The sequence below is a fragment of the Hipposideros armiger genome, unplaced genomic scaffold (assembly GCF_001890085.2).
Source record: "Hipposideros armiger isolate ML-2016 unplaced genomic scaffold, ASM189008v1 scaffold_29, whole genome shotgun sequence".
NCBI lineage: Eukaryota > Metazoa > Chordata > Mammalia > Chiroptera > Hipposideridae > Hipposideros > Hipposideros armiger.
Genome location: NW_017731379.1, coordinates 4,168,801 through 4,194,524, shown reverse-complemented (window position 1 = coordinate 4,194,524; position 25,724 = coordinate 4,168,801). Strand labels below are relative to the sequence as shown.

Below are 25,724 nucleotides of genomic sequence, written 5' to 3'. Positions count from 1 at the left end.
TGGATGAGGAATCAGAGGTTCAGAAAGGTTAAGAACTTGCCCAGAGCCCTGTAGCTAATATGTGTTCAAGCCTATATTAAAGTCCAAGTCTATTTCCATTCTCCACTAGTTCGTGATTCTTTTCTCCTGTGTGCTGTTGCTTTGTCCCTTAAAATTATTACAGACAAAAAAAAAATTATTGTTACTGACTCCCCTGGCCTCTACCATTTGTCATGGACCAGGCCCACCCTCTTCCCTGAACCGTCCTTGCTATAACATCTTGCTGGATATTTTTGTTTTCCTACCGATGTGGCTTCTGACATTCCTCTTGGCCCTGCTATTAGCTTACCTGCCCTTACTTCTAAGCACAGTTTGTATGATCACTAACCAAGCACCTTTCTAGAGGCAGGCGACCTGCTCTTACAAAGTGAGAAAAAGAAAGGCCGTTCCCTCGCCTTCCCCAGCCTCTGGGACATCTCTGTCCATAAGAAAGCTGCCACCTCAGCCCAGGGTGTACAGGGATACCCTGTACAGGCCCATGCTTTATTGTTAATCCCCTCTTCTGGAAACCACTAAGCGTGGATTTCCCAGGCAGATCCTTCAGAGAAACAATGCTGCTATAGCTCTTGATCTTGTCAATTAAGAGTGGGGCAGCAGCAGAGGAGAGAACAGACTCCTGGCAGGAACCCCGCTTAATCTCTTCCCTCCTTTGAGTCGTGGTAAAGGGTTATTAATACCACTTCAGAGATGGAAAAAGGAGATAGAGGGACTTGCCTAATATCACTTAGTGAGTGGGTCATAGAACCAAAAACTTAGCTTATGTCGTCAGTCCCTGTGTGTTCTCGGGGACTGGGCACCTTTGCGTTGTTGCCAATGCTGGTTGAGTGTTGGCTCTGGGCTTTGCATGGCCAGTGTACGACTCCACCACAGTTCAGGCCCTTGATGGGCTGAGACTCAAAGTATCCCACCTCCACTGCCCAGCGCCTCACTTCCTAGCTCCACATCCTGACCCCACCTGATGGACAGAGAAGGTGGTGTAGGCAGCTCCCCACTTCTCTGTGCCCTACCTGAGAAGCTGATCCCCCAGCAACCCTCTCCCAAGGTGGGCTTCTCCTTGAGGAGATGCATTTACAGATGCTCCCAATTCTCCCAACACCAGGAATCTACTCTACAATTAGGCAAGAGATAAATCAAAGCCAAACTTGGCTGATGACATTCAGGAGCCAGTAGTGACCCTGGCCACACATATAAATCCCAGCAGGCTGGCCAAGGGCCTTTGTCTGGTCAGGAGAGCTCAGGATTATCTGGCCCTCTTTGCTGATGTATGGAGTCACCGGCTGTCGGAGTGTTTACTAACGGTTATCACCTCGATGCTTTGGCCATTATCAGAGGCAGGGCCGCCTGCCGGGGCTGGGGCTCGCACCCTCTCTATTACCACCTGTCATTGGCAGAGAGTGTGTGCTGATGCTGCCCAGTCCTAACTGCCGAGGGAAGATAGTTTCTGACGGCTGATCAAAGAGGAGAAGCAAGGCCTGATAAAGAGTGTGTGTTGCGTGTACTTTTAACTTTGGGAAACATTGGCATTTGCATTTTTTCCCCATCTTCCTGGTGCTGGCAGGAACCAAGCCCAATAAATGCAGTGGATTCAGTTACCTAATCGCTGGGGAAATGGTATGTGCTTAAAGCAACAGAGCATGACTATAATCTCCTTCCAAGAGAGTGGATGAAATAAGCTTTCACAGAAGACTTGCTGTATAATAAAGTAGAATCATTTAAATGGAGACTTTGAAGTGATCTTGCATGTAAAATGTAATCTTGGCGTTCAGCAGAGCACTATGTATGTTTTGGAATTGGGGAGAGGGGGGCAGCTTCAGATTAAGGAAAGATCTTTGCCGAACATGCCACCACAGAACTCTATTGCTGGCATCCCCAAAACGGTCCCCCGACTGTGCACAGGTCCTTGGGCAGCTGGACAGGTAGAAGCAGTGGAGTTGAATGAGTTCTAGATGGAGGCATCAGAGATCTGAGTTCCAGGTCTGCCACACACTTGCTGTTGGATTTGGGGCCATGACTTCTCTGAGGTTCAAATTTAAAATGAGGTTTGGTATCGGTTATAGGATATAATGGTTTAGAAAACGTTTTTAAAAGTTTAAGCTATGTAACCCCGTTTTAAGTGAATTCTAAGGTGAAGCCCTATTGTATTAAACAGAGAATAGTCGAGGTGTGTGGGTTGAACCTGGGAGGAAGGTTCCCTGCCCTTGTCCCGGAAGACTTGAGAGGAACCCTGCCGCCCCTCAGAACACAGTTTAAAAATCACTAGCCCACCAACATGGAAGTCATTTCCTGGAAGTCTGCACTCTGATCCAGTGGCACGAGCTGTCTCATTCTGCCCTACGCAGACATGTTTTGTCATGTTCTCTCCTTCATCTATCCTGCGGAAGAGCTGAAATGGACCCTGGGCGGAGAGGGGAGTTTACACAAAAGAACAGCCTGCTGTCAGACAGCGTGGACTCAACATCCGATGTCCCATGTTTGCTGCAGGTACCTTTGACCGGAGCGTGACCCTGCTGGAGGTGTGTGGGAGCTGGCCTGAGGGCTTCGGGCTGCGGCACATGTCCTCCATGGAGCACACCGAGGAGGGCCTGCGGGAACGGCTCGCAGACGCCATGGCTGAGTCACCCAGCCGGGACGTCGTGGGATCTGGAACAGGTAAAGGTGGCATCACACTTCTAGCTTGATGTGGTCATGACTGGCACCTGTTGGCGTGGAGTTTCTTTGGTGGGACAGGGTGTATGTTTGTTTTAACCATTTGTTTCTTTGGTTAGCACTCTGAATGCCATCCAATGTGGAAGCCTCTGGTAATGGGGGGACCCTGTATACAGGGGAGTTCCCAGTGGAACTCCCCTCCTGTGTGGAATAATACATACAAAAATGCTGTGATGAACACAGCTGTGTTGTGTAAGTGGCCCCCAGGAGGATACCTTCTCCAGGGGAATGGACAACCTTGCAATCTCTAAGGTTTTCAACAGCCCTTAGGCACTGAGTGCTAAGGCAGCATACCTTCTTCTATCATACTTTATAGATTGGCAGGTATGACTGGGAGGGAGCAAGCATGAAACAGGTAGGGCTGGTTTCAGCGCCTCTGCCCCGCCACCCCCCTTCCAACAGCCTTCTCTTATGCTGTCTTTTGCCCTTGCATTCTTGCCTCTGAGAGGGCCCAGCAACTGGGGCGCAGGGTGGCTTCTTGCATCCATGGAGCAGTCAGAGGACATCCTTAGATGATGAGTGAGCCCTGCCCCAGCAAGCAGATGGACACATGCATGCGCACACATGAACATGTGCGTGCGTGCGCGCGCGCGCGCACACGCGCACACACACACACACACAGCGCTCACTCAGGAAAGACCTTCCATCTCCACACAATTACAATACAGCCTACTTTGTTTTTTCCAAAACACACGCCTCATTCTAGATATCTGGGTGGTTAGTGTCTGCTCTAGCCCAGCTTTTATGCCTGGGAAAGCCTGTCCCCACCCCGGCCTCCTCCCAGCTTTCTGAGGTCAGGAGGAACTCTGTGCTGGGTTGAGCAGATCTTGGCTACAGGCCTGCCCACTCTTGCCTGCCTTAATTGTGAACTGCGCCATCCCTGCTCCATATGCCTACATGGAAAGAGGGTCGCAGTGAGGAGAAACGTACAACCCCTGGGGCAGGACTCAAGACCAGCAAGATCGAGAGTCAAAGCATTTGGGACAGGGCTTCAAATGCCTGACATTATCACAGTCTCACTTCCTTGCAGATCCTCTGGGTCTTTTGGAAATTTGGGCTTAGCAGTTAAGCGTTTCCCTCTCCTCTTCCCCATTCCATGTAGTCCTGCTGTTCCCACACCAAGAGGACAGAGACATATCGCACTCATCTCTATCCCCACAGCGCTAGCTTCGTGCCTGCCCGTAGTGCTTGTGTAATAATTGGCAGATGAACAGAATGGATGTGCGAGAGGGAGAGAAGCTTTTTGGCTAGAGATAGAGAAGTGCCTTATCAGGCCACAGGACACAGCCATTTCTGAGGACCAGCCCCCTTCCACACCCTCTCCTACCCTGGAAGGAAAGGAGATGTGGACCTTGGAAGCTGCAACATGCCGTGTCCCACTCCCTCGTGCACACACACGTACAGACACGTGCACACCATGCCTCCACCCCCATCACAAAGCTCTCCAGCTTGTGGATAGTAGGTCATTATGCCATTGTTCTCCCACCTGGACCCACAGATGAGGAGCAGCTCTGCTATTTACTGGGCCTTTAACTCCATTTTCCTTTGTAAGCTGGCCGAAGGGAGGAAACCTTTACCCGCTTCTGAATCTTGCTCGTAGCATAGCCTTTTCCCCCTGCATCTCTAGGGACCCTGGCCAGCCCCAGCTCACATAAACCAGGGCCTTGTGTCACCAGACTCACTTCCAGGGGCCAGAGCAGCTGTGGGTCAGCTCTCCTCCAAAGCCACCTGGAGCACCTCAGTGTTATCTAGCAAGCAGTTCTGAAGGTGCATTCAGTCAGAGCCGGGGAACTTCAGCCTGGCACAGGCCATTAGTAACCTGAGCAAAACTGGCAGTGATTCATCTGCCAGACAGCTGAGGGATTCAGGAGAGACTCTGTGGCCTTAAGCAGGTTCGTGAAATAAAATAAATAAATAAAAATGAGAGAGAGAGAGGAAATTAAAACTGCATGACCCACGGGTCAGAAAATAGGAGACGCCCTTTTTGGAGCAGAGGGATTTCATTTTCCTCCTCCAACTGTCACCAAAACGGATTCATCTGGTCTTCTTTGACTATATTAAATGTATATTTTGTGTTTTTTGTTTTTTTTAAAAAACTCGGCCTCAATTTTAAAGGCCAATAAGTAAAGCATATATTAAGAAAGTTAACCTGTTTCCCTCTGCTGTTGCTGAGAATCACTCTTCACATTTTAGAACTCCGGATAGAATATCAGCCCAGGGTCTTGAAAGGGCAGCCCAGCACACTCACGCCAGTCAGCCTGCTGCCCAGAGATAGCCGGGGGAATACAGTGCATCGTGGATAAGAATTTCCACAAGTACCCTTTGCCTACAGCAGCCTCTCGGTCTCTCACTCTCTGTTCCCACAACCCTCCTTCTCTCCGTGGCTCATAGATAGGGTGACATCAAGTGTTGACCACTGTTATGTACTCTCTCTGAGCCACCAGAGAAGATCAGCTCCCATAATGGCTTCCAGCAGGCCCTTGGTTTAGTATGGCCACTGGGACTGCTGACCTCTCATCAAGGTATGGAGGGAGTACGCTCTCATGACCGCTGACACTGAAGCCCATTATATAGCATGCCTGACTATTATTATACAGGTGTAGCTAGTGATGTGCTGGTAAAGGTTTCACACCCAATTCTCGAACGGGAAGCAGGAAAGCCCTGATCTGTATGTGGCATTTGGGGGATTTCCATAGTGTAAAAACTCTTCTTAGGGCCAATTTCAAGCTATCGACATGATGTCAGTTGGCTAGCAGCATCCCCAAGAATGGATAACAGTCAACTTACTGACTTCATAAGGACTCCAGCACCCCACTGTTACGCTGTACAGTCGTGCATCAGCTCGCCCCAAAAGTACAGCAAAACCTTTTCAAACCTTCCTGTTCAAAGAGTGGTCTTTGAACCAGCAGCCGTGTGTCTACCCAGTTGCTGGTTACAAATGCAGCAGCTTCTCAGACCCCACCTAGCCCTGCCGAATCAGCACCTGCATTTTAACAAGACACTCAAGTTGGAGAAGGTCTGTCCTAAAACATGGTTAACCTATGAGGCAGCTGTTAGTTCTGGCCCCCGTGATAGCTGCTGACCAGTTAGTCTAATGAGATCACATGTGTGATTTGCAAGTCCAGCTCTGGCCGGATTGCTTTCTTGCTAATATCCTCACACCCCTTTTCCCTGTTACGCTTCCATTGGCCCCATTCAGCAAAACTCCAAATTGAGGTCAATCTATTATTATAGCTCTGCTCTTACACTCAGGTTGCTAAAGAAAAATCACAAATTGTTAGTGCCTCTACAAATTGGTTTGTCTCTACTCTCCAATGAGTCCTGTAATTTCCTGGTGCCCCCTTCTCCTAGTCTCAGTTTGCACTCATCTTTTGCAGCAGAAATCAGTGCCTAGAACGGTGTCTGGCACATAGTGGGTGTGCTTAGGAACTACCGAATGAATGAATGAATAAATTCTACATTCAATCTATATGTTAGCACTTCTGCTTCAGCCCCTGCTTACTGCTGTGGCTTCTGGCCTGTTTTTCTTCTCTTAGAGATTCCCCAGATCTCTGATCTTCTAAGAGTTTGGCTTTCATTTTTTATTGTTTTCATATTATTGCTGTTTATTTCGTATGAATTAATATGCTATGTATTTAGCGTGGTACATAACACTCAGTCATCACCTTGAAATTCTTCTTCATGGACACTATTTCAATTTTCATTTTTCCTTCTCCATGGACACTATTTCAAACTGCCTATTCTCAAATCTCTTACCCCACCATCTTGTCTCTCACTCTTAGAAAACGGTAGTCACAATTGAGAAATCTCTGGGCTTCCTGCACCCAGACAGACCCTAAATGTCCCTGCACCAACCTTCCCCCCACCCTCCTGCCCCTGTCCCCAGCCTGCCCAACCACAACAACTGTTCAGCACTTTACCCCAAACTCTGGCCCTGTGAACCACGCCCAGGGGTCTTGAAGAGCTCTCCTTGTGGTTCCTGTTACATCATCACACTCTCCTGGTTTTTCTTCTACTTCTGGCTGCTTCTCAAGCCCCGTCCTGGGTTTTCCTTCTCTGTCGGCCTTAAGTGTATTTCTCAAGGCCCTATCTTGGCCCTCTTTTCCTCCCTCAGTCAGTACAGGGCAATCTCCTCTGCTACTGTGGCCTCAAATACTATCCATAAACTGATGACTTCCAAACACTCTCCTAGTTAGCTTTCTCTCCTGAACTCCAGAATCATCTAGACAGTCACCTACTGACATTTTCCACACATCCAAAAACTGAACTTGTCTCCCCACAACCTTATCCTTCTCCCAATTCAGCCCATCTGGCTATGCACAAAGCCCTTCATGACCAGCCGCTGCCCTCTCTCCAGACTTCTCTCTCACTGCTCTGTGCAAGCTCCAACCAAGCTGAACTCCCCGGAGGGTCTCTAAGCACAGGGTCTCTGCCTCCCAGGCCTCCGCACATACTTCTCCCTCTGCCTGGAATGCTGTCTCCCACAGCCCCCTCCTCTCTCTATCACCCCTCCCCCCTCAAAATAACTAGACTAATTCCTGCTTAGCAGACATTCCTTTCAATATTGCCTTTTCTAGAAAAATGGAATTTTTAAAATAAGCAAAACATTTACTTATTCCTATTGTTTTGTGTCTAGGTAAAAATACAACCTAATACCAAAAAAAAAAATTTTTTTAATAAACACCTGGATTCATAGTAAGTACATTTTTTCTTTCGACTTTAACTCTTTCAATCCCTATTTAGCTAAACCTTGTCTTTCTGTTTTGCTTTCTCTCACACCAAATAGCAAAAGTCCCAGGCCTAATTCACAGGTTCTGATCAGCCATTTAAAGTATTCTTGACACATCTCTGTTGCAGGCAGCCTCCTTTTGCTGCTGTTGACCCTTAAGAGCTCACTAAGTCGGTTCTCAAGGTCAAGAGGGACTGTCTCTTCCCCATGACTGTGGCTTCCTGCAGTCCTGGGAACACGGTTTCATTCTCCTTTACCGTCACAGCACTGAAGGCAGGAAAGGGGCTTCATCTTTTTCTGTCTGCCATCTCTTTAACAGACTTTATTCCAGTCCAGAAGCAGTTATTCTTGGGGATCACACCATGGACACAATCTTAGCCTCTTACCTTTGGTCAGAAATACGTGTACTTCCTTAGACAAATAGATGAAACTTTCACAACACAATATTATAGGCAATGCATTCTAGTACTTTCTATTTTATTTCATTTTTAAAAAAATACGGTCATGACCCACTAAATTGATTTCACAATATATCGATGAATTGCTAGCTATAGTTTGAAAACCAATGCTCTAGCTTGGTTTTTTTTTGATAACTTTTTATTTTGCAATTATAGCTGACATACAATATTATATTAGTTTCAGGTATACAGCATAGTGATTAGACATTTTTATGACTTACAAAGTGATCACCCCAATTAATCTAGTGCCCATCTCACATCATACATAGTTATTACAGTACTATTGCCCATATTTCCTATGCTGTACTTTACATCCCCATGACAATTTTTTTTTTGTAACTACCAATTTGTACTTCTTAATCCCTTCCCCTTTTTTCACCCACTCCTCCAAACCCCTCCCATCTTGCAACCATCAAAATGTTCTTGGTATCTGTGAGTTTGTTTCTGGTTTGTTTCATTCTTTAGATTCCACATATAAATTAAATCATATGATATTTGTCTTTCACTGTCGGACATACTCCATTCAGCACAATACCCTCTAGGTCCTTCTATGTTGTTGCAGATGGCAAGATTTCATTCTTTTTATGGCTGAGTAATATTCCATTGTATAAATGTACCACCTCCTCTTTATCCATTCATCCACTGATGGACACCCACGTTGCCTCCTATCTTGGCCATTGTAAACAATGCTGCAATGAACATATGGATGCACATGTCCCTTTGAAATAGCGTTTGGGTTTCTTTGGCTAAATACCCAGAAGTGGGATTACTAGGTCCTTCTTAGTTTATTCTGCTAAATCCTTTGAATTTTCCTGTATGAATATTAATTACTCAGCAGAAAAGGCTGTAAGGCTATTTTTAACCAAAGCTCTTCCAAAGATTTTGGTCAGAAATTGCTTTTTTTATTGAAAGGGATGTGAGTTGTTTTTTTTCTTCTTCTTAACATGAAAAGCACATTTTGATTACTATACACAGTTTTTAAATGGGCACAGGAAGGTTTCAATAAGTGAGTTAACAAATATCTGTTGGTTGCCTATGTTTTGCAAAAGATGAACTAAAAGCACTGTAGCACTGTGTGTGTGTGTGTGTGTGTGTGTGTACACGCATGCACATGCTAATAATATCTTTCATTTCAGGACTATAGGATTTAAGCTCTCAACAAATGTTAGCTATCATTACTGGTGTTGGCCAGATGTGTACCCCAAAACAAATAACCCAGTATGTTTGACCCTCTGTCCTACCCTAGGATGAGCTCTTCCGATGGGCCTTGGAGCTCCTGCCTGCCCCGGTGCTGGGAACATGTTTGTGCTAAGGCTACATTTCCAGTAGGGGTTATATTAGCCCCCTCCCATCTCAAAGTGTCACATGATCAGATGACAATAATTGCAGGCATCAGGGATGTGAATTAATTCTCTTATCTCTTAGACCTCCCTGCTCTCTCGGGCAAATGCTGCCATCCAAGCAACTAAGCCAGTCACTTCGGTCCTTTTCTCTGCTTTACCTAACCAGGCCATGGAACTTTCCTCCTCCCACAGTGCCTCTACAGAGTGCTTTCAGTGTCTTCCCCTCAGCGACTTCCTCAGTGGGCCGCACATTCTGTCCATGGTTGCAGCAGGCAGGCAGGCAGGCTCTCTGTAGGCACCTCTGAAGCTCTGATTCCCTCCACACTAGGCTGGACTCTGTGAGGAAGAAGATGTGGTTCCTACCCTCACAGAGATGAAAGCCCTGGAGGAGGCAACGGTGCTGATCTGTGGGTCAGTCCCTCCCTGGCTCCTACCCCCAGCTGCCCATGGGGGCCCACCTAACTGAGCTGGACCAAGCAGATTGGTCCCTGGCCCACAGACCGTGCTCTTTCCAGGATGTGAAGACCAAAGTAGGAACTCCCCAGAACAGATGCCATAATGGCTGAGCGTAAACCCCCAAAGGCACAGGTGCACCCAGACATAGCACCCAGGGCCACTGGCACACCACAGCACCTCTGCTCATGGTGGAAAGGAGCAGCTGCTGCTTTGGGAGGTAATGGGTAGCTGCAGCAGGGGTGGCATTCTTGGTATTGCTATTTGTGTCTCAGGTCAGTGTCAGATGGTCTGTTCCTAGCTACTCTCCACTGGTAGGAAAGGCCAAATCAGAGAGTCCTTGCAGTTCCCAGCACCCAGCTACTGCCAATGGGAAGGATATTTGTTGTTGTTGTTTTCTTTTTGGTAGCATCTGGGAGTCCTTAAGAAATGGGGAAAGCCTGTGACCTTAGGCAGGTTCCTTTCTCTTTCTTGGTTCAATTTCTTTTCTAACGCCATGGGAGAGGGAAACCAGTAAGTCTAGTAAACATTTACCTACTGGACCTGTTATGTCCAGGCCACTGTAAAACCTGCTCTGACTGTCCTGTTATTTGTCTGCTCACGAAGTGCCTGGGCCCACATATTACAGCCCTGGCTCCTCGCCATGATATTTCAAGTTTCTTATAGGCCTTCCTCACCTTCCTTTCCAACCTGATCTCCCACTTCCCCCTTCCACAATAACCCCTTATTCATATTTCACCACCACCACCTTCATGCAAACACACTCACCTCTCAGAATTATCCCATCATCCCCAGCACATGTCCTGCTCTCCTGGCTCTGTTGAAGTACCTGCTGCCCTTCCCCTCGCTCAGTCACCTTTTGAGACCAAGCTCGAATCTCAGTTCCTCTGTGAAGCTTTCTCTGACCATGCAGCCAAATGCCCTTTCTGTCTCCTCTGAGCTTCTGCACCTCCTACTCTCTGGACACTTGGCCCTAGACAAGTGGCATATGTTGCCTTTTCCACTCACTAGCAATGACTGATTCCCTTCTGCATGCCACTGGGGGAAGGCTCGGCTCTGGTGGTCCCTGAGCCCCTCCCTCAGCCATACTGCCCATACTGCGTGTCTTCCTTAACACAATTCCAGTCCCTTGGACCAAGTCTGATTCATCTTTGTTACCTCTAACCACAGTCTTCTCCCTGCCCAGCATCCAGCACTGGGACGAGAGCCAAGCTGAGCCCCAGTTAATGTTTGTTGAATGACTGCATGGGGGTTTGTGGCTCCTGAGAGGTAAATGAAAGCCAGCCAGAGCAATGAGGAAGATTACTGTGTTTAAAGGACACACTTGTTAGTTTCTGGCCAGTTCTCAAATCTGATTCTAGGTAGATAGTTTTTCTCTCTCTCTCCCCGTCCCTCTCTCCTTCCTTCTCCTGTGCACATTTCTCACTTGCCCAAAGTCTACTTTGAACTCTCTAACCAAACCACTCTGACTCCTATCAATAAGGAGGAAGTGCCAGTGTGACCTCATTGGTGAACCTTCAGAGTCCCCTTTCCAGGTGTTGCCCCAACATTGAAGTGAGAATTCCTGTGGAAAATGTATTAGGCTTGGACAAAAGAATGGGGAAGGGCAGTGGGACCCCCAGATAAGGGCCCTCCTCTGGAGACATTAACACAGGTAAATGGTTAACAAAAGGGAGGATTTCTCTCTGTTCTCCCGCCTCTGCCAGAGTATTCACCTTTAACCATTGACCTTTCTTGGAGGTGTGAGATCTGAACAAAGTTGAACACAGTCATGGATGGTTAAGTATCCATCCCAGCCTCTGCCCCCTGCCTCCTCAGAAGATGGTCTAAGGTATGTGGACCACCCCTAGGTTTGATGGCTGGTAACAAATACACATACACACAGAAAATGAAAGTTGGAAATGACCCTCTGACCCTTTAGGAATCCAGAGCCTTGGCTTGAAAGCAAAAGAGAGCACTGTACCAAGAAGGCCAAGCCGTACCAATCTGGTTGAATTTAACAGAAGGAAGCATTTCCAAGCACCTATAGAATCAGCAACCCAACCTCTGACATTTGATTTCTTCCTGCCCACTTCTCTTTCTACCCCATCCCTGCCCCCCAGGGACCTGCAGGCCCACTGCGTAAGACATTTTTAAATTTCCTGGCAGAATCCCCCAGCACCGGGCTTCACAGATCTCCTCTGATTTGCCCCGTACGTATGTTTTATTTAGTGTAACGTGGTAGCCTGTGATTCCACCCCTCCATGTGCTTAATTGAGTTTGGGGAAAACCAACATCCAGTTGCTTCATTTGTTTGGGATGACTTTTTCCATTCTGGGCACTCTGTGCTCATTTTATGAGCATGTTCCCATCATGTCCAGGCTCTAGTTGGCCAGGGCTGGTGTGCTATCTCCTGTTGGATGTGTGTGACTGGTGCAGGTCTAGGGGGTATGGGGGTGCTATGCCTATCAGTGCCCCCACCTTCATCCAGGCATGGGCTGGGTCCTTGGAGGGCTTGGGAGATTCTTTGGTTTCATACTTTCTTCATCCCTAAGCCACTGAGATCTGAATATGAGCATACAGTTCATGCATTTGAGCACGTCTCCATGATCCTTCTCTAAGCAGCCCAGCCACACTGCCAAACAGAACAGCTTTGAACTTCGGGCTTGGTTTCTACATCCATGGACCCCGAGAGGAGGAAGAAAACCAGAGGGGCTACCCAAGATGCTGGCTCTCCCTCCATATCCTTCCCTGCTCCCAGCCCCGTGTGATCGACAGAGAACTCTAGACACCCAGGAGGCAGGAGTAGGGAGGAGAAATAGAGGGAAGGATGATACCAGTTTGAGCTAGTCAGAAATATGTAAAACCCTAGATGTGCTATGCCTTGGAACAGACCATGAACACCCCCTGCAAAGCTCTCAGTGGTTAAACCAGATTTTGATATCTAAGCCCTTTGATCTTGGCTCTGACTGCTCTCGTAAAGGTCCATGTTGTGATCCTCTTTAAAGAAATATTTTATTTTCAATACAGACACAGCCCTTGATGTAGCAGTAAAAACCATCACCCCTGAGAGACACATGGCTGTGAAGTGTGTTGGTATGTAACTTCCTGTCTTTGCCTCTGTGCAAGGCTTTGTCCCACTGCTCTTTTGGTCCCTCAAGAGGTTGCCTGCCTACCCCCTGGTGCTCACCCTTCAGGAGGCATTGGAGTGAGGGCAGGAGGGCAGCTCAGACGGGAGATACCTTCTGGCGACAGACTGGTTTGGGATGGGGAGTAGTTGCGTTCTTCACCCAACAAGAGTTTCTTTGAGACTCTCACTCCCCGCCCCCCACTTTTAAGATGGAAGTCAAATTTTCGGATTCTGCTGTGCAGAGCAGAGAGGTCACTAGGCTCTAATGCATTTACCATTGACTGCCCCTCTTGTAGTGCGTCTATTAGTGAGTAATTTGATTTGTACCTATTCATTTGCAGTCCCTGCAGGAGCCTGGAGCTGGCCCCTAGTATAATTGGTGCTGTCTCTATTTTTACATCATTAGATTAGCCCCGACTCCTGGCCACTTGTTGTCTGCGCTTGTCTGTCCATTTATACAACCTAATGTAACACAAAATTCATTACTGATCACATTACTTTCAACTCTGAAGCCAGCCTTGTGATAAACATTTGGTTAACCCCTTCCTACCCACAGGCGGGCTGACAGGACAAATGCACTTCGACTCGACAGGCAAATCAATATCTTAATACACCAAAGTGGAATTGCATTTCTAGATTTGTTATTCCTCCTGGAGGGGCAAATGGAAAGGCTCTTCTGAGCTAGCTGAATTGAATAATGAATAGAGCCCCGGCACCGGCAGCCAGTCTGCAAACAGAGCACAAAAGCAAACCCAGCATCCACCCAGCTTTTTCATCAAGACAGGCAGCACCGCAGCGATTCATTGAGACCTGTGCTTCCCTGCCCGCCACAGAGTGTGGGCTAGGACCCTGACCAGGGCAGCAGAGACTTTGGCCCCACCGGCAAAGTCTTTGGTGGGCTTGGCCCTAGGGCTTGGCCCTAGGACCACTGGATCAGAATGGGATTCGTTTCCTTAACAACTTCTTTGCTGATATGAAGGTACCAGGCCCATGGGCCTGGCACTAATAGCCACCAAGAAATCAAATTAAATCTATGACTAAGCTAAAGTTTACCATTTGGAACCAAGTACACAAAATGATTCCCATTTAGAGCCAGGTCAGTGATGTCGGGATTGGTTGGTTCACACCAACTTCTGTGTGTGTGTGTGTGTGTGTGTGTGTGTGTGTGTGTGTGTGCCTGTCCCTGGGTGAGCATTCTTTGGCACAGAAATGCCACATGGGCCACCCGAACATGGTCCTAGTTCTGTGGTAGGGATGTTAGTGAGCAGCATGGGGGACTCTAGCCTGGGAGCTAGCCCAAGATTCTTAAAGGGACCTATCCACAGCTCTATTTAATCTAGAAGATTCTGCCCTACCCCCACCTTGGTTATCCCCTCCCTAACCACCCCCCATTTGTCTCTGGGTAGCATCCACACCCACTATAAGTCATTAACTTGCAGGACAGTTTGTTTCTAAAGGAAAAATACCCTGACTTATTAAGAAACTCTCATAAAGCCTGTACTACAATAATTAGAAAAATAGGCATACAGGAAGTAGAATGGAACCCATTACCATGAAAGTCATAAATCCTGAAGCAAAAAGAAGCCATAAACAGAAGATACTCAGTTAGGAATGGAAGCTGGAAAAAGCAGCCCATCTAGGGGACGTGCTGCTTGTACTCGGGGAAGTCCTGAGCAGGAGGCTGAGAAGAGGCACGAAGCCTCCTTTCTGTAGAGTGGGACTCCCTCCGCCTCCTCCAGGGACTGCACCTTGGACCCTGCTGCCCGTTAACTGGCTTGGAGCCCCTGCACGCCAGAAATGACCAGCAGTCCTGGGAGACATGGGGTCCTAGGGATTCCTTGAGAAGGCTTAGATGCTGCTCTTGGCCTTCTCCATCCCTCCAGCATTTCTCATGTCCCCCAAACACATGCATCCCAGAGGGCAGGGCCAGGTGGCAGGCTGCCTCCTTGCAGCAGTCCTGGGGCTGCAAGGTGAGATGGCAGAGGTGCAGGGGGTGGTTGCCTCACCCCTCCCTAACTGTGGGAAGCCCTACTTCCCACCGAGGGATTGTACAGCTGGACCAGAAACTTGAGAATTATAACTCTACATGCTTCCTATTGTGAGGAACTACAAAGAGGGGATCCCTTGGCAGGGCATTACAAGATACCTCACATCTAGGCAGCGATGGAGGACACTGGTGTGTCACTGAGGAGAGCCTGGGCGCAGCAGCTGTCTCCTCAGGGCCACTCGCTTCCCCGCCCCCGCCCAACCCACAGTGCACTAACTTGCTCATTCGTGAGCCTGCTGTTTTAGCCTCAGCTGTTAATCCTCTCAGGTGGGTAAGTGGGGCACTGGGGGAGGGAGGCTCCGGGCATCCCACACAGGGACCCAGCCCCATCAGCTCCAGAAAACAGATCAGAACACAGGCCTTAGCCTTTGCAGACTAGGACAGACCAGCGGCAGGGAGGAGAGTGGGTCGGCGGTGGAATGAGAGACTATGATTTCTTAACCTTGATGGAAAGGGGAGAAACCCACATCTTACCAAACTCTTCCGCTGCATCGTAGAGAATTTAATTACGTTTGGACATTTGAATGAGAACCAGATGTGGCTCTGGCCCGTCAGGCCAGCAGCGTCTCTCCTGCGGTCTGCAGGCCCCTGTGCTGTCTCGCAGCCCTGGAGGGCAGCTCAGGGAGACCCGCCTGGGAGCTGGGTGGGGTCTTCTGAGCTTCAAGGCTGGGTTTGAGGCAATGGGCAGGTCAAGGCCGGCTGCCAGACACCTGGTTCCACGGGAGAGTTTCCAAGTCCCATCTCCTCATAGCCATGCTGAGTGGGCATGTTCGTGGGGCCCTCACTAGCACCCATACCTGCTCCACATACAGACGTACACACAAAGAAGTCATGTCGCAGCACCTGGCCCGGCATTCTTGAGAACCAAAGACACAGCACCATGCTGCCCAGCCCTGAGACTATCTTAAATGGCATCTGCTAAGGCTCTGCCCCCCAGTGTGGTGCCAAGGACCTGGAACTAGAAAGGGCATTCAAGCCCTCCTGGGTGAGGAGCACTTCTCCAGGGGCCTCAGCCTACCGATGCACCAGAGATGGCCAAGCTGATTTTCTAACCAGGACGCCACCGCAACAACAGTGGTCTTTACGTGTGCTCCCTGCACACTCTCTTCTTGAAACCCCTTCTCATCCTTTTCTCTCGAGAGCCTCACACACCAGCCCCTCCCCTCCTGCCTGACAGATGATGGAGTGGATGAGAAGTGAAGTGACTTGCCCAGGTCATTCAGCACGTCTGTAGCAGAACTGGGGCTCCAGTGAATTGTCCACCCCCTACTATAGTACTCCTTCCTGGCACCCACAGGGGGTTTCAGCTCAGGGCCGATCGCATCTGGCTGATCTTAAGCATGGCTTCAGCCAGACTTATCAAATACCTCGAAACCAGGGAGACGTAAGCCAGGTCTGCTCAGCCTTTGCTCTCCCCATGCATAATGTGTTGTGACAGGACATACTCTGCCTTGGCCAGGATTTAGTTATGCTGATAGAGTGGCACTGAGAAGGGTCACTGCACAGGGGTACTGGTGGAGGTGGTCTGGGTGGGTGATCCTGCTCTCTTCTCCTTTGAAGCCAAGACTTGGGAGGGCTTCATAGGAGTGGAATGTGGCAGCATTTCTGGTTCGAGCTTTTCCTTGCCTGGGATCAGTGCTGCATCATGGCTTTTGTAGGAGGGACCTGGGAAATGGCTCCAGCCCCCAACCAGGCCAGCGCACCATCCCGCTAATGCCCACCTACTGTCATTGCTCATCAACTGCTCAAAGGCTATGAAGGAATTGGGCTAGGCTGTGAGCGGCTCTGAAACGCAAATGCTCTGGTCCTGCCCTCACCCTCAACACACACACACACACACACACACACACACACACACACACACACACACACTCACACACTCAGAGTGCGCTCCAACAGAGAGGAGGTGAAACATGGTGTAAGAGTCAGGGTTGCGGGCAGGGCAGGGGGTGGTCTCGGCCTCATTCTGTTCCATTGTGGGTCTCAGTACCTGCAGGAAGTCAGGAACAAAAGCTGGCCAATGAGGAAAGAAAGCTCATTTGTGGGAGCCCTGTGGGTTGAAAGAGACTCCAACCAGGAAGGAAGGTATGTGCCCGCCCATGGGTTAGGGGACTTAGGCCATGGCACAAGCTCTCAGGAACGCCAGGCTGGGTGTGCGGCGAGGTCACCAGAAGCAGGTGGCGTCAGCGGGCCAGGGCTCTGTGTTCAGACATAGGTGTTAAGCCCAGAGATAACCAGGCCACAGCCAGCCCTGCTTCCCGTCTCCTCCCAGATTCCATTAGCCCCAACTAAGATTCCCATTATCTGTACATGGAAGACACTTTTCATCCTCAGCCTCTCAGCTTCGAGAAGCCTCCCTCCCTCCTTCCTTCCACAAACTTGCCTGGGAAGGGAACAGAAACCCACGCTGGAGGGGAAAGGTGATGCCTTCTCAGTCTCCCCCAGACCCATCCTCCCAAGGCCTCTGTGCTGGACAAACAAGATCCCTGGCCTGTTGGCATCCCGGCAAGCACTGCAGCCTGAGGGGACACGGCAGGGTAGAGCTTGGAGAGGGGCTAGAAGAGGGAAGTGTACGGTAGCCAGGCTGCCTCAGCTGGGTGTGTCTGCGTGTGCAGAAAAGCAAGGCCTCCCTATAGGATGCTTCTTTTAACTCCTGCCCTTTTAACCTCCTAAAAAGTGGCCTGGTGCTAAAGCTGGCCCCAAACCAGAGTGTGGTATCTGACAGGGCTGTCAGGGTTTCTAGAAGCATTCTCAGCCAGCTGCCCCTCTGTCTCCCCAAACAGATCTCTGCCTCCCTCAGCCATACTCTGCAGGAAAGAACAGTAGTTTCCAAGTCTAGGGCTGGTATAAAATAAGCAGCCCAAAGCTTTGTCCACCAGGACCACCTCCTAGTTGGCACCTGGGCCATCTCTCCAGGTTCTAGCACCAGGAACCTGCCAAGCTTGCTGAGCCCCAGAGGATGTATTCCAGCCCCCCCCCCCCCCCTCCTTAGCCCTTCTCTCTCCAAGCCCCAGTTTGAATAGCTGGTCCCAGGCCCTATTGGAAGGCCCCTTGCTGACAAAGTTCATTGCCTGGGGCTGACCCCATTTGGATTCATTTGCTGAACTTGCAGCAGCCCTGTGGTCCCCTGGGCTCCTCTTCACACATCCCATGCGGGGAAGATGCTGACAATTCCTAACTTCCTAGGCAGAAGATTCCATCTCACTCTCCAGACAAGACCCCTCACGGCAGATGGGGATTGGAACTGTTTCTGTTAGCAAACCTCCTCTGAGCCAGGCACTTGGCAGGATGGGGCAGCATGGCTGGCTGCTCTGTGCCCTGGGACCACCTACTCCTGGGGTACCACTGAGCCCAACCCAGGCCAGGGACTTAACCACAGACCCTACTGATGGGGGAGAACTGGGAGGTGGACACAGGAGGGGAAAAAAATCAATGCACGTCAACAGGGTTGGGAATTTATTTTCCAGACTGGGAGAGGGTATTTACAAAGAGGCAAGGAGGGAAATAAAAAAGCTGTAAACACATATTTACCATCTTCCTCCACGGGCCATTTCTTGATTAAAAAGAATCTTTCCCAAGGTCCAGTGGAGGGCAAGATGGTGGGGGCCTGGATGGCAGACACCTGCTGGGGAGGGGAGATGGAGAGGGACCCTGAGGTCCTATGGGCAATCACAATCACTTATGCAATTGCAACAGTAATAGTAACTCACATTTGCTGCCTGGAAGCTCTAAGCACTTTGTGATGCAACCTACATGCATTATTTAATTTCATTCTTACAACCACACTATGAAACAGACCTTGTGATCCTCATGTGCAGGAAACGGAGGTACAGAGATGTTGAGTAACTCGCCTAAAGTCTCCCAGATGGCGGGGGGGGGGGCCTGAAGCTTATGCTCTTCTCCGCTTCCCTAAACCGCCTCCCCAAGCTGGGCAGACCCAGCACCTCCCCCTTTCTCAGGCCCCTGAGGGGCTGAGGGGCATTCTCCCTTCCCAAAAGTGGGCAGACTGTGGGCGCAGGGTAAGACTCGGCCCTGAGGTCTAATCCTACTCCCATCAGGCCACTTGGGTGGTTAGCTTGGGACTGGGGTGTGTGGCTGCAGCCAGGGCCCAATAAATGTGCTCTGCTAATCCCTTTAATGAGCACATTGTGAGGCTCTAAGTGCACGGAGCAGGGCTGGCTGGAGCCGCTGAGAACACCAGAGTGGCTGGGCAGTAAATGCTGCTCCTTTTGTGGTGAGGGAAGTGCCAGGGCTGCCTGGAGACTGAGCAGGGATCCCAGGGACACTCTTTCCAAACATTCCAAACACACACACACACACACACACACACACACACACACACACACACACAGAGCACTGACCTCACCAGAAACAAGCCTCCCTCTGCGTCCTGAGACTTGGGCTCTCCACAATGCCCCTCAACCACCAGAAGCCAAAGGGGCTTCCCTCAGCGTCTCTGATTGGCCATCTGCCCTCACTGCCATCCTGCCTGGAAAAGGCCTGGAAAAGTTCAACCCCAAAGGAGGACCTTACTTCTGACTTTCCACTGGGGTCCCCTGCTCACCTGGGCTCACTCAGCCCTGTGTTCTCAGAGTTTCACACCTCCTCAGGGAATTGGGGAACTGAGACCGTGGTGTTTAGTAAAGTGACTGATTGATGAAAAAAGGCCTCCTCCATCCAATCTGTCCCCAGAGGTCCCTGCCTTGCAGGTGTAAGGTGGCCTGTAGGGAGGGAAGGATCTATACCCAGGGGAGAGGAAAGCCCCAAGGAGAACCTCAGTGGTGAAGCAGACTTGGGGACCTGCACTCCAGAGGGAAAGGTCACAGAGAGGGGCGTCCTCAAGTCCTGCCTCCAGATGCCATTTCTGGCACCATGTGAGAGAGTCCCCATCTGCCCCCATCTTCTGCCTCCCCACTAGGAGGAACCCTGCCCTGCCCATCAGCACCCATCACAGCTCCAGGAGACAGTCTCCGAGGCTGTGTTTGCAAAAGGGCCACAGTATCCTACTGTGAGATGGGGGGCAGGGGTGATGGTGGGGAGAACTACCCCAGAGAGGCTCCCTCATTCTGCACGGTCTAGCCCAGGAGTGGGGCAACGTGTGTGGGCAGCCTTGCGCCTGCCTCTTCACATAGACTGAGAACGACTTCTCCCTGGGTCGCCCTTGGCATCCACACCCAGATAACCAGGGTCATTTCTCCCCAACAAACTCAGCCACCTCACTGCTCCCTGACCCCTTTGAGTTTCCATGTAGAGTAGGGCAACATGAGGATCGCGCTTTCTCATTCCTTTTGCTTATGTCATGAGAGCCAAGCCCCCCCCTTTATAGTTGCTGCTCATTCCATTGTCCCCTACCCCTGTGGCTTGCCCATCCTGGCCCGTGGCATACAGGGGCAGCTGTGGGTACCAGGCCCATTTCCAGGAAGAGCCAGCAGGGAATGGGTGGACGCAGCCAGTGGTGGCCTTGGGAGCCAGTCTTAGTGATGCCGGGAGTCGCCATCATCTCCATCCTGGAGTCTGCACCAACACCAATTCTCTCTCACGGGGACTGCGTACCCAGGGCCAGTGGCTTCCCACTCTTGCTTGGTTTTGCTGTCTGCAAGGTGGGGAGACCAGCACCCACCTCCCAGGTGCACAGAGTTACTGGAGGGTGTGAGGTCGCAACTAGATTATCTTCTGTCTGAGTCCAGCCGCTTGTCTGGGAGCTACTCCTCATCCCCTACCTCGCTTCGAGGCCAGAGCTAGCTTTTTTCCACCGGCCAGAATCGACATACTTTTAGTAAGTAGGGGAAGCTGCTGGGGATGCTTTCTTAGTTGCCCACCACAGAGCCCCCCAGCTCTCTCACCTGCAACCCTGGCATGTTTCTGGCGGACTCTCCCCATAAGTCCACCTCAGCTGTGGGAGAGCTGCCCAGACCTGGGGGTCTTGGGAGTGGGGGATGGGGCAGCAGCCAGCAGCTGGGCCACTGAGTCAAAACACCCAGTCGTCCCTGAAAACTCGGCAGCCTGTCTCTGTCTCCTCTCCTTCTCCTGGCAACCCACCTGCATGGGGCGCCATCCGGCATTGCATGGGCCAGAGGCCCCTTTTCTCCCCTTCCCACAGCTGCGCCTCATGCTCCGTGTGCGGCTCCTCTCCCCCCACCCCCAGTCTCAGCCCTGTCACAACAGTTCCGTCTCTGAGATGCCCAAGTCTGATTGGTCCCCACCCCACCCCCTACACATGCATGTCACTGTCCTCCTTGACTGCAGAATTCTGCCACAAGCTTACCCTCCTCTTCCTCCCAGTGTGACACCCCCACACTTCCTTACACCCTGTCTACCTGCTTGCAGAGATCACTGTACTTTCTCAATCGTTGTCCATATCTTTTCCAAAAAGATTCCTCAATGCTTTTCTTTCCAAAAGGGAAAAAAAAAGGAAAAAAAAAACAATGCCAACAGCCCAGCGTCCGTGAGCAACCCAACAGTAACAAAGCATGTGTTCGGGATGGAGGAAGGTAAGGCCACACCTTTCCATTTGCCGCTTGCTCCTAGGGCTGGGCGGCCGGGATGACTCGAAGGGGGGAACGTGTGTGCACCCCTCCTCCACTTCCACACACGCTCGCTGTTCTGTCTCAGTGAGAAGAAAAGGGGTTTGACAGAAGTGGCCAGGACCAGCCAGCCTGGTTCTTTTACTAGTAGTTCATGCTGAAGAAGCCCTCAGCCCCGCCCTTACCACATCATTCATTCACTCATTCATTCAGGAAATGTTTTTCAAGCACCAGCCATTTTCCAGGCCCTGTGGTTAGCACTGGGGGTACAGAGATAAGGCACAGAACAAGCCCTCGAGGGGCTCTCCACCCGGATGGGGACGCACACACGAGCAGACAGACGGTGCACAGCGTATTAGAGGGTCTGGGGCAAGAGTCAGTACAGAATGCAGTAGGGCCTGGCCAGCTCTGCCAGGGCAACAGGACAGGCTCACAGAGGAGTGAACACTTGTGCTAAGCTTTGGAAGATGAGTAGGCGTTCTGGGGGCCAAGGAAGACGGAGAAAGACTTTTCATTCAGAGGGAGTGTCATGAGCATAGGCCTAGAAGCCTAAAAAGCAGCCTGGAGAGATTTCAGAGCTGTATAAGTTCATTACTTTGGTTCCTCAAATTCAATGACAAGTGACACTCATGAGGCGGGGCCTGGGAGCAGGTCACGGAAGGCCATCTTATAGTGCTGAGGAATTCAGACCTTCTCCTGAGGACTGCTAGGAGTCCGTGATGGTTTTTAAGCAGAGGAAAGCCAAGATGAGGTTTGTGCTGTCGACAGACAGCTTCGGCTGTGGTGTGGGGGTGGGTTGGAGAGGAGGGGACCTAGAGGTCAGGAGGTCAATGGGAAGCTCCTGAAGTTACCTAGGTGGGAAGTGCAGGCCTAACTAGGCAGCGGCAGAGGGAACGGAGAGGGGGGAAGAGGCGAGGGGAGAGCCTGGTCACCCTGGGATGTGGGGGCAAAGGAGAAGCCTGTCCACTTCCACCTTATCCAGGCCTCATTTGGCGAAGAGAAATGATGAGTAAGGCCGCTCAGGTTATACCTGGCCCCCAAGAGCAGCAAACTCATCTTGTCCCTGCACTGTCACATGACGGGATGAGGCGCGTCCACTCCGACTCGTGCGGTGGGGTCATGAGGCTGCTGAGGGGGTTGCTGTGGGCCTGCGCCAAGGGGCAGTGGTGGGGGTGCCGCGCTTGGTCCTGGGCTCCGGTCTCCTCAGCTTCTTTGGCCGTGTGGATGTGTCGGCACTTTGCATCAAGAGCGTTGGGCCTGTCCTCCAGCTCTGGAAAGGGGGCCACCCTTCCCCATTCTAGTGGCCTTTCCTGCTCCTTCATCTGGGGCTTGCCTCCTTGGGCCTGGTGTCCAGATCCTAAGGAAGCCCCTGCTTTTCTTGCTCCTGCCGGTGCTCCTCTCTCCTGCCTCCTGGCCCTGCTCTCAGCGCCCCCTAGTGCCGGGACAGCCGCTCACGAAGGCACCGGTCTCTCTGCAATCAAAGGGGGCCTCAGAGATCTCTCACAAACTCCTCCGCTTGCTTGTGGGGACAGAAAGGACTGGAGAAAGCTTTCTTGAAGCTTCCATATAGAACTCCCAGGGTCTATTCTTTGCTTTCCCGTCCTCTCCCTTTCTTGGCACAAGGGCCTATCCTCCCAAATTAGGGTGACTGAAGAAGGAGCAAGGAAGAAGAGAGCCCACACAGTAATCTTGTTTTCTGTCCATCTCTAGATAACTCTTACTTATCTCAGGATCGGGCCCAACAGGACAGCCAGTGTCTGTTGGAGATCAGGGACCATTATCAGGCCCGCAGCCTCTGTCCACAGCCCCCTCCTTCCACGACCCCATCAGCTGAGAGGTTCTGGTGTCTTCCAGACATAGCTGGTGCAGCCCAAGGGCCCCTCATATCTGGGCCCACGTGCCTGCTCGGAAGGAGGGCAGCGCAGACTCCCCCACCCCATTCTGGGCTGCTGCTACCAGACATCCTCAGTGCTTTGGGGTGGCCTGCAGGGAATGGGGTCAGTGGTTCGTTCCTGGCTAGCTGGTAATGGCCAGCCCAGGAGTAAAGGCCATGAACCCATTCCTTAACCAAAGCCAGCTGTACTGCCTGTGTATGGTGGCAGGGGGCCTGGGAGTGGGTGCAGGCTGGAAATAAAGATCTCAAACCAGACCAGATAAATGGAACATTCGAACACACCTTGCTGTTTCAAATGACTGCTTTGAGGTCCTGAGCTCTTTAGGTGGACAAGCAACACCCCCTCAGTCCAAGGCAGGCATACCCTTGAGAAGGAGAGGTTGCAGGTTACCATATCTTGGCTTGGGGCAGACTAGAGTTTTGCCCAGGGATGTGTGTGCCCTCATCCCAGAGCCTACTCTAAGGGACTGGAAGGGGATACAAACTGGCCACTTTCAGAAAGCCAGGAAGTAATTCCTTTTTTCTTCTATTCAGCATGCAAGGAAGTCTATTCCCAGCCCACCTACCCCAGTACCCGTTTTGGGTCAAGAGGTGGTTGGGCAATTAAGTCAGGTGCCCACAGCTGAAGGAGATGGGGCCAGTTGCCATATCCAAGATGGAAGCCTGGCTGTGCTGGGCTGAGCCAGGGAACGAGTAGAGGAGAGAGGAGAAAGCAGAGTCAACCTGCTTTCCAGGTTGACTCTGAGTATATACATTCTGAGGGGCCTCCGAGAGACTCGTTGGCTAAGAAGAAGGAGGAAAAGAGGCACTCCAGGCAAGCAGGGACCCTCTCAAACCAGGCAGTCCCTCCTGCAGGGTAACAGGACGCTTTCCAGGAGGTGCCAAAGATGAACCCGGGCCTGGCCAGCAGGCACATTGTGTGGGTGAGAATGAGTGGCTCAGCCCAGGTGGAGGCTCTGAGGCAGGTGGGGCAGGGGAGGAGAGAAAGGGACAGATCAGGCAGGGAAGCTGTGGTCCTTCCCGTGTCCTGGCATCTCCCCGCCTGCCCAACCTGAAGATCCAGGACAGGAGCCACTCATGGAATTGGGGGAGCATGCTGGCTGTGCATGAGTATGTGTGCATGCGTATGTGTGCAGGCGTGGGCACATGCCCACAGAATGGTCCAGACACATCATCAGGGTGACCATTATTTCTGGCCAAAGGGGTTCCCACAATGAGGGAACGTGAGCCTCCCTCCTCCGCTGAGCCTCCCCGTGACCCGAGCTGCCGCCTGTCCCATCTGGGGAGCACGTGGGGATCCCCCTGCGGAAGGATGTAAATGGACCCAGCTGGGTGCCTCCAAGCAGGCAGCCCAGCCCAAGGTGTGCCCCCATCCCCCAGACTGCACTCTGACCAGGCCTGGCCTTCTCTGTCTTGCAGAACTACAGCGAGAGGGAAGCATCGAGACTCTGAGTAACAGCTCAGGTTCCACCAGCGGCAGCATCCCAAGAAACTTTGATGGCTACCGATCTCCGCTGCCCACCAATGAGAGTCAGCCCCTCAGCCTCTTCCCTACCAGCTTCCCATAGGTACCAGCTGCCTGCTTCTGACTGGTCGGCCCACTCACCTGCTGGGCAGGGAGGGGGAGAAGCCCCCCATCCTGCCCTCCTCTTCAGTCTCTGCTCCTCTTTTACCAACCACCTTCCCCAAGCTTAGCAACAACAGCCAACCAGCCTCCCTGGATTGAGAAGAGACACTTCTCCGAAGCACCTCAGCGCACTCTGACCTCTGCCCCCCGTCAGCAGGGCTGTGGCTGAGAGCGACTCTGCAGACTCTCTGTCCCCTCCTCTGTTTGCACATGACATCCTGCGTTGGATCCGCTTTTGTATTTTCTAACCATACCACAGGGGACCTGGGTGGGGAGAGAGTGGATGGCCTGGCCAGGCATTTTGACCCTGAGTGGACAGCCCAGCCACTCCTGGCTGTCGCACACACTGCCCAACTTCCCTTGGTCAACCCCCCCTATGAAATGGGGTAAACTGAGGCCCGGAGTATTAGGGACAGAGAAAGAGGAGAAGCCCCCTTCCTCTTTTCTTTCCCCTTTGGCTCACGGAAAAGATTTGTCTTCCTTGTCTGTAAGCCCTTTTACCCTGGTCCTGTACTGTTCAGTGAAGGAAACTGTGGTTACCAAGGCCCTGTCAAAAAGTGCACGTCTTGTCCAATAAATCACGCTGCAATTGGTGTCCATCCCTAAGTTGCTGGGGTCAGGGTCCTCTCCAAGTGCCGAGCAGAGTTCTCTGGGCCTGACCATGTGTCCCTGCTCCCGATACCCCCCACCCTGACACGTGCAACGGAGCAGGAGTCAGGGGAGAGTATGGGAAGGAGAAGGAGGATGTTTGCTCTGGAATTTGGGTGGAGCCTGATTTAATCCATTCTCCAACCT

The 25,724-nt window shown here is 51.2% G+C and overlaps 1 protein-coding gene across 10 annotated transcripts in view; it reads left to right on the top strand.

Annotated features, from left to right (window-relative positions):
* The window catches only part of BCAS3 (BCAS3 microtubule associated cell migration factor), a 574,404-nt gene extending 548,882 nt beyond the window's left edge, over positions 1-25,522 (top strand). For 5 of the 10 annotated variants that reach the window (XM_019636667.1, XM_019636663.1, XM_019636664.1 and 2 more), the window contains 3 exons: positions 2,521-2,688; positions 12,738-12,803; positions 24,722-25,522. In XM_019636667.1, coding sequence (XP_019492212.1) covers positions 2,521-2,688; positions 12,738-12,803; positions 24,722-24,870 — 383 coding nt within the window. In that variant the 3' untranslated portion in view covers positions 24,871-25,522. Of the gene's footprint in view, positions 1-2,520; positions 2,689-12,737; positions 12,804-21,284; positions 21,376-24,721 lie in introns of all 10 variants that reach the window. The other 5 variants (XM_019636670.1, XM_019636669.1, XM_019636665.1 and 2 more) reach the window with 3 other exon arrangements.
* Positions 25,523-25,724: the final 202 nt, after the last annotated feature.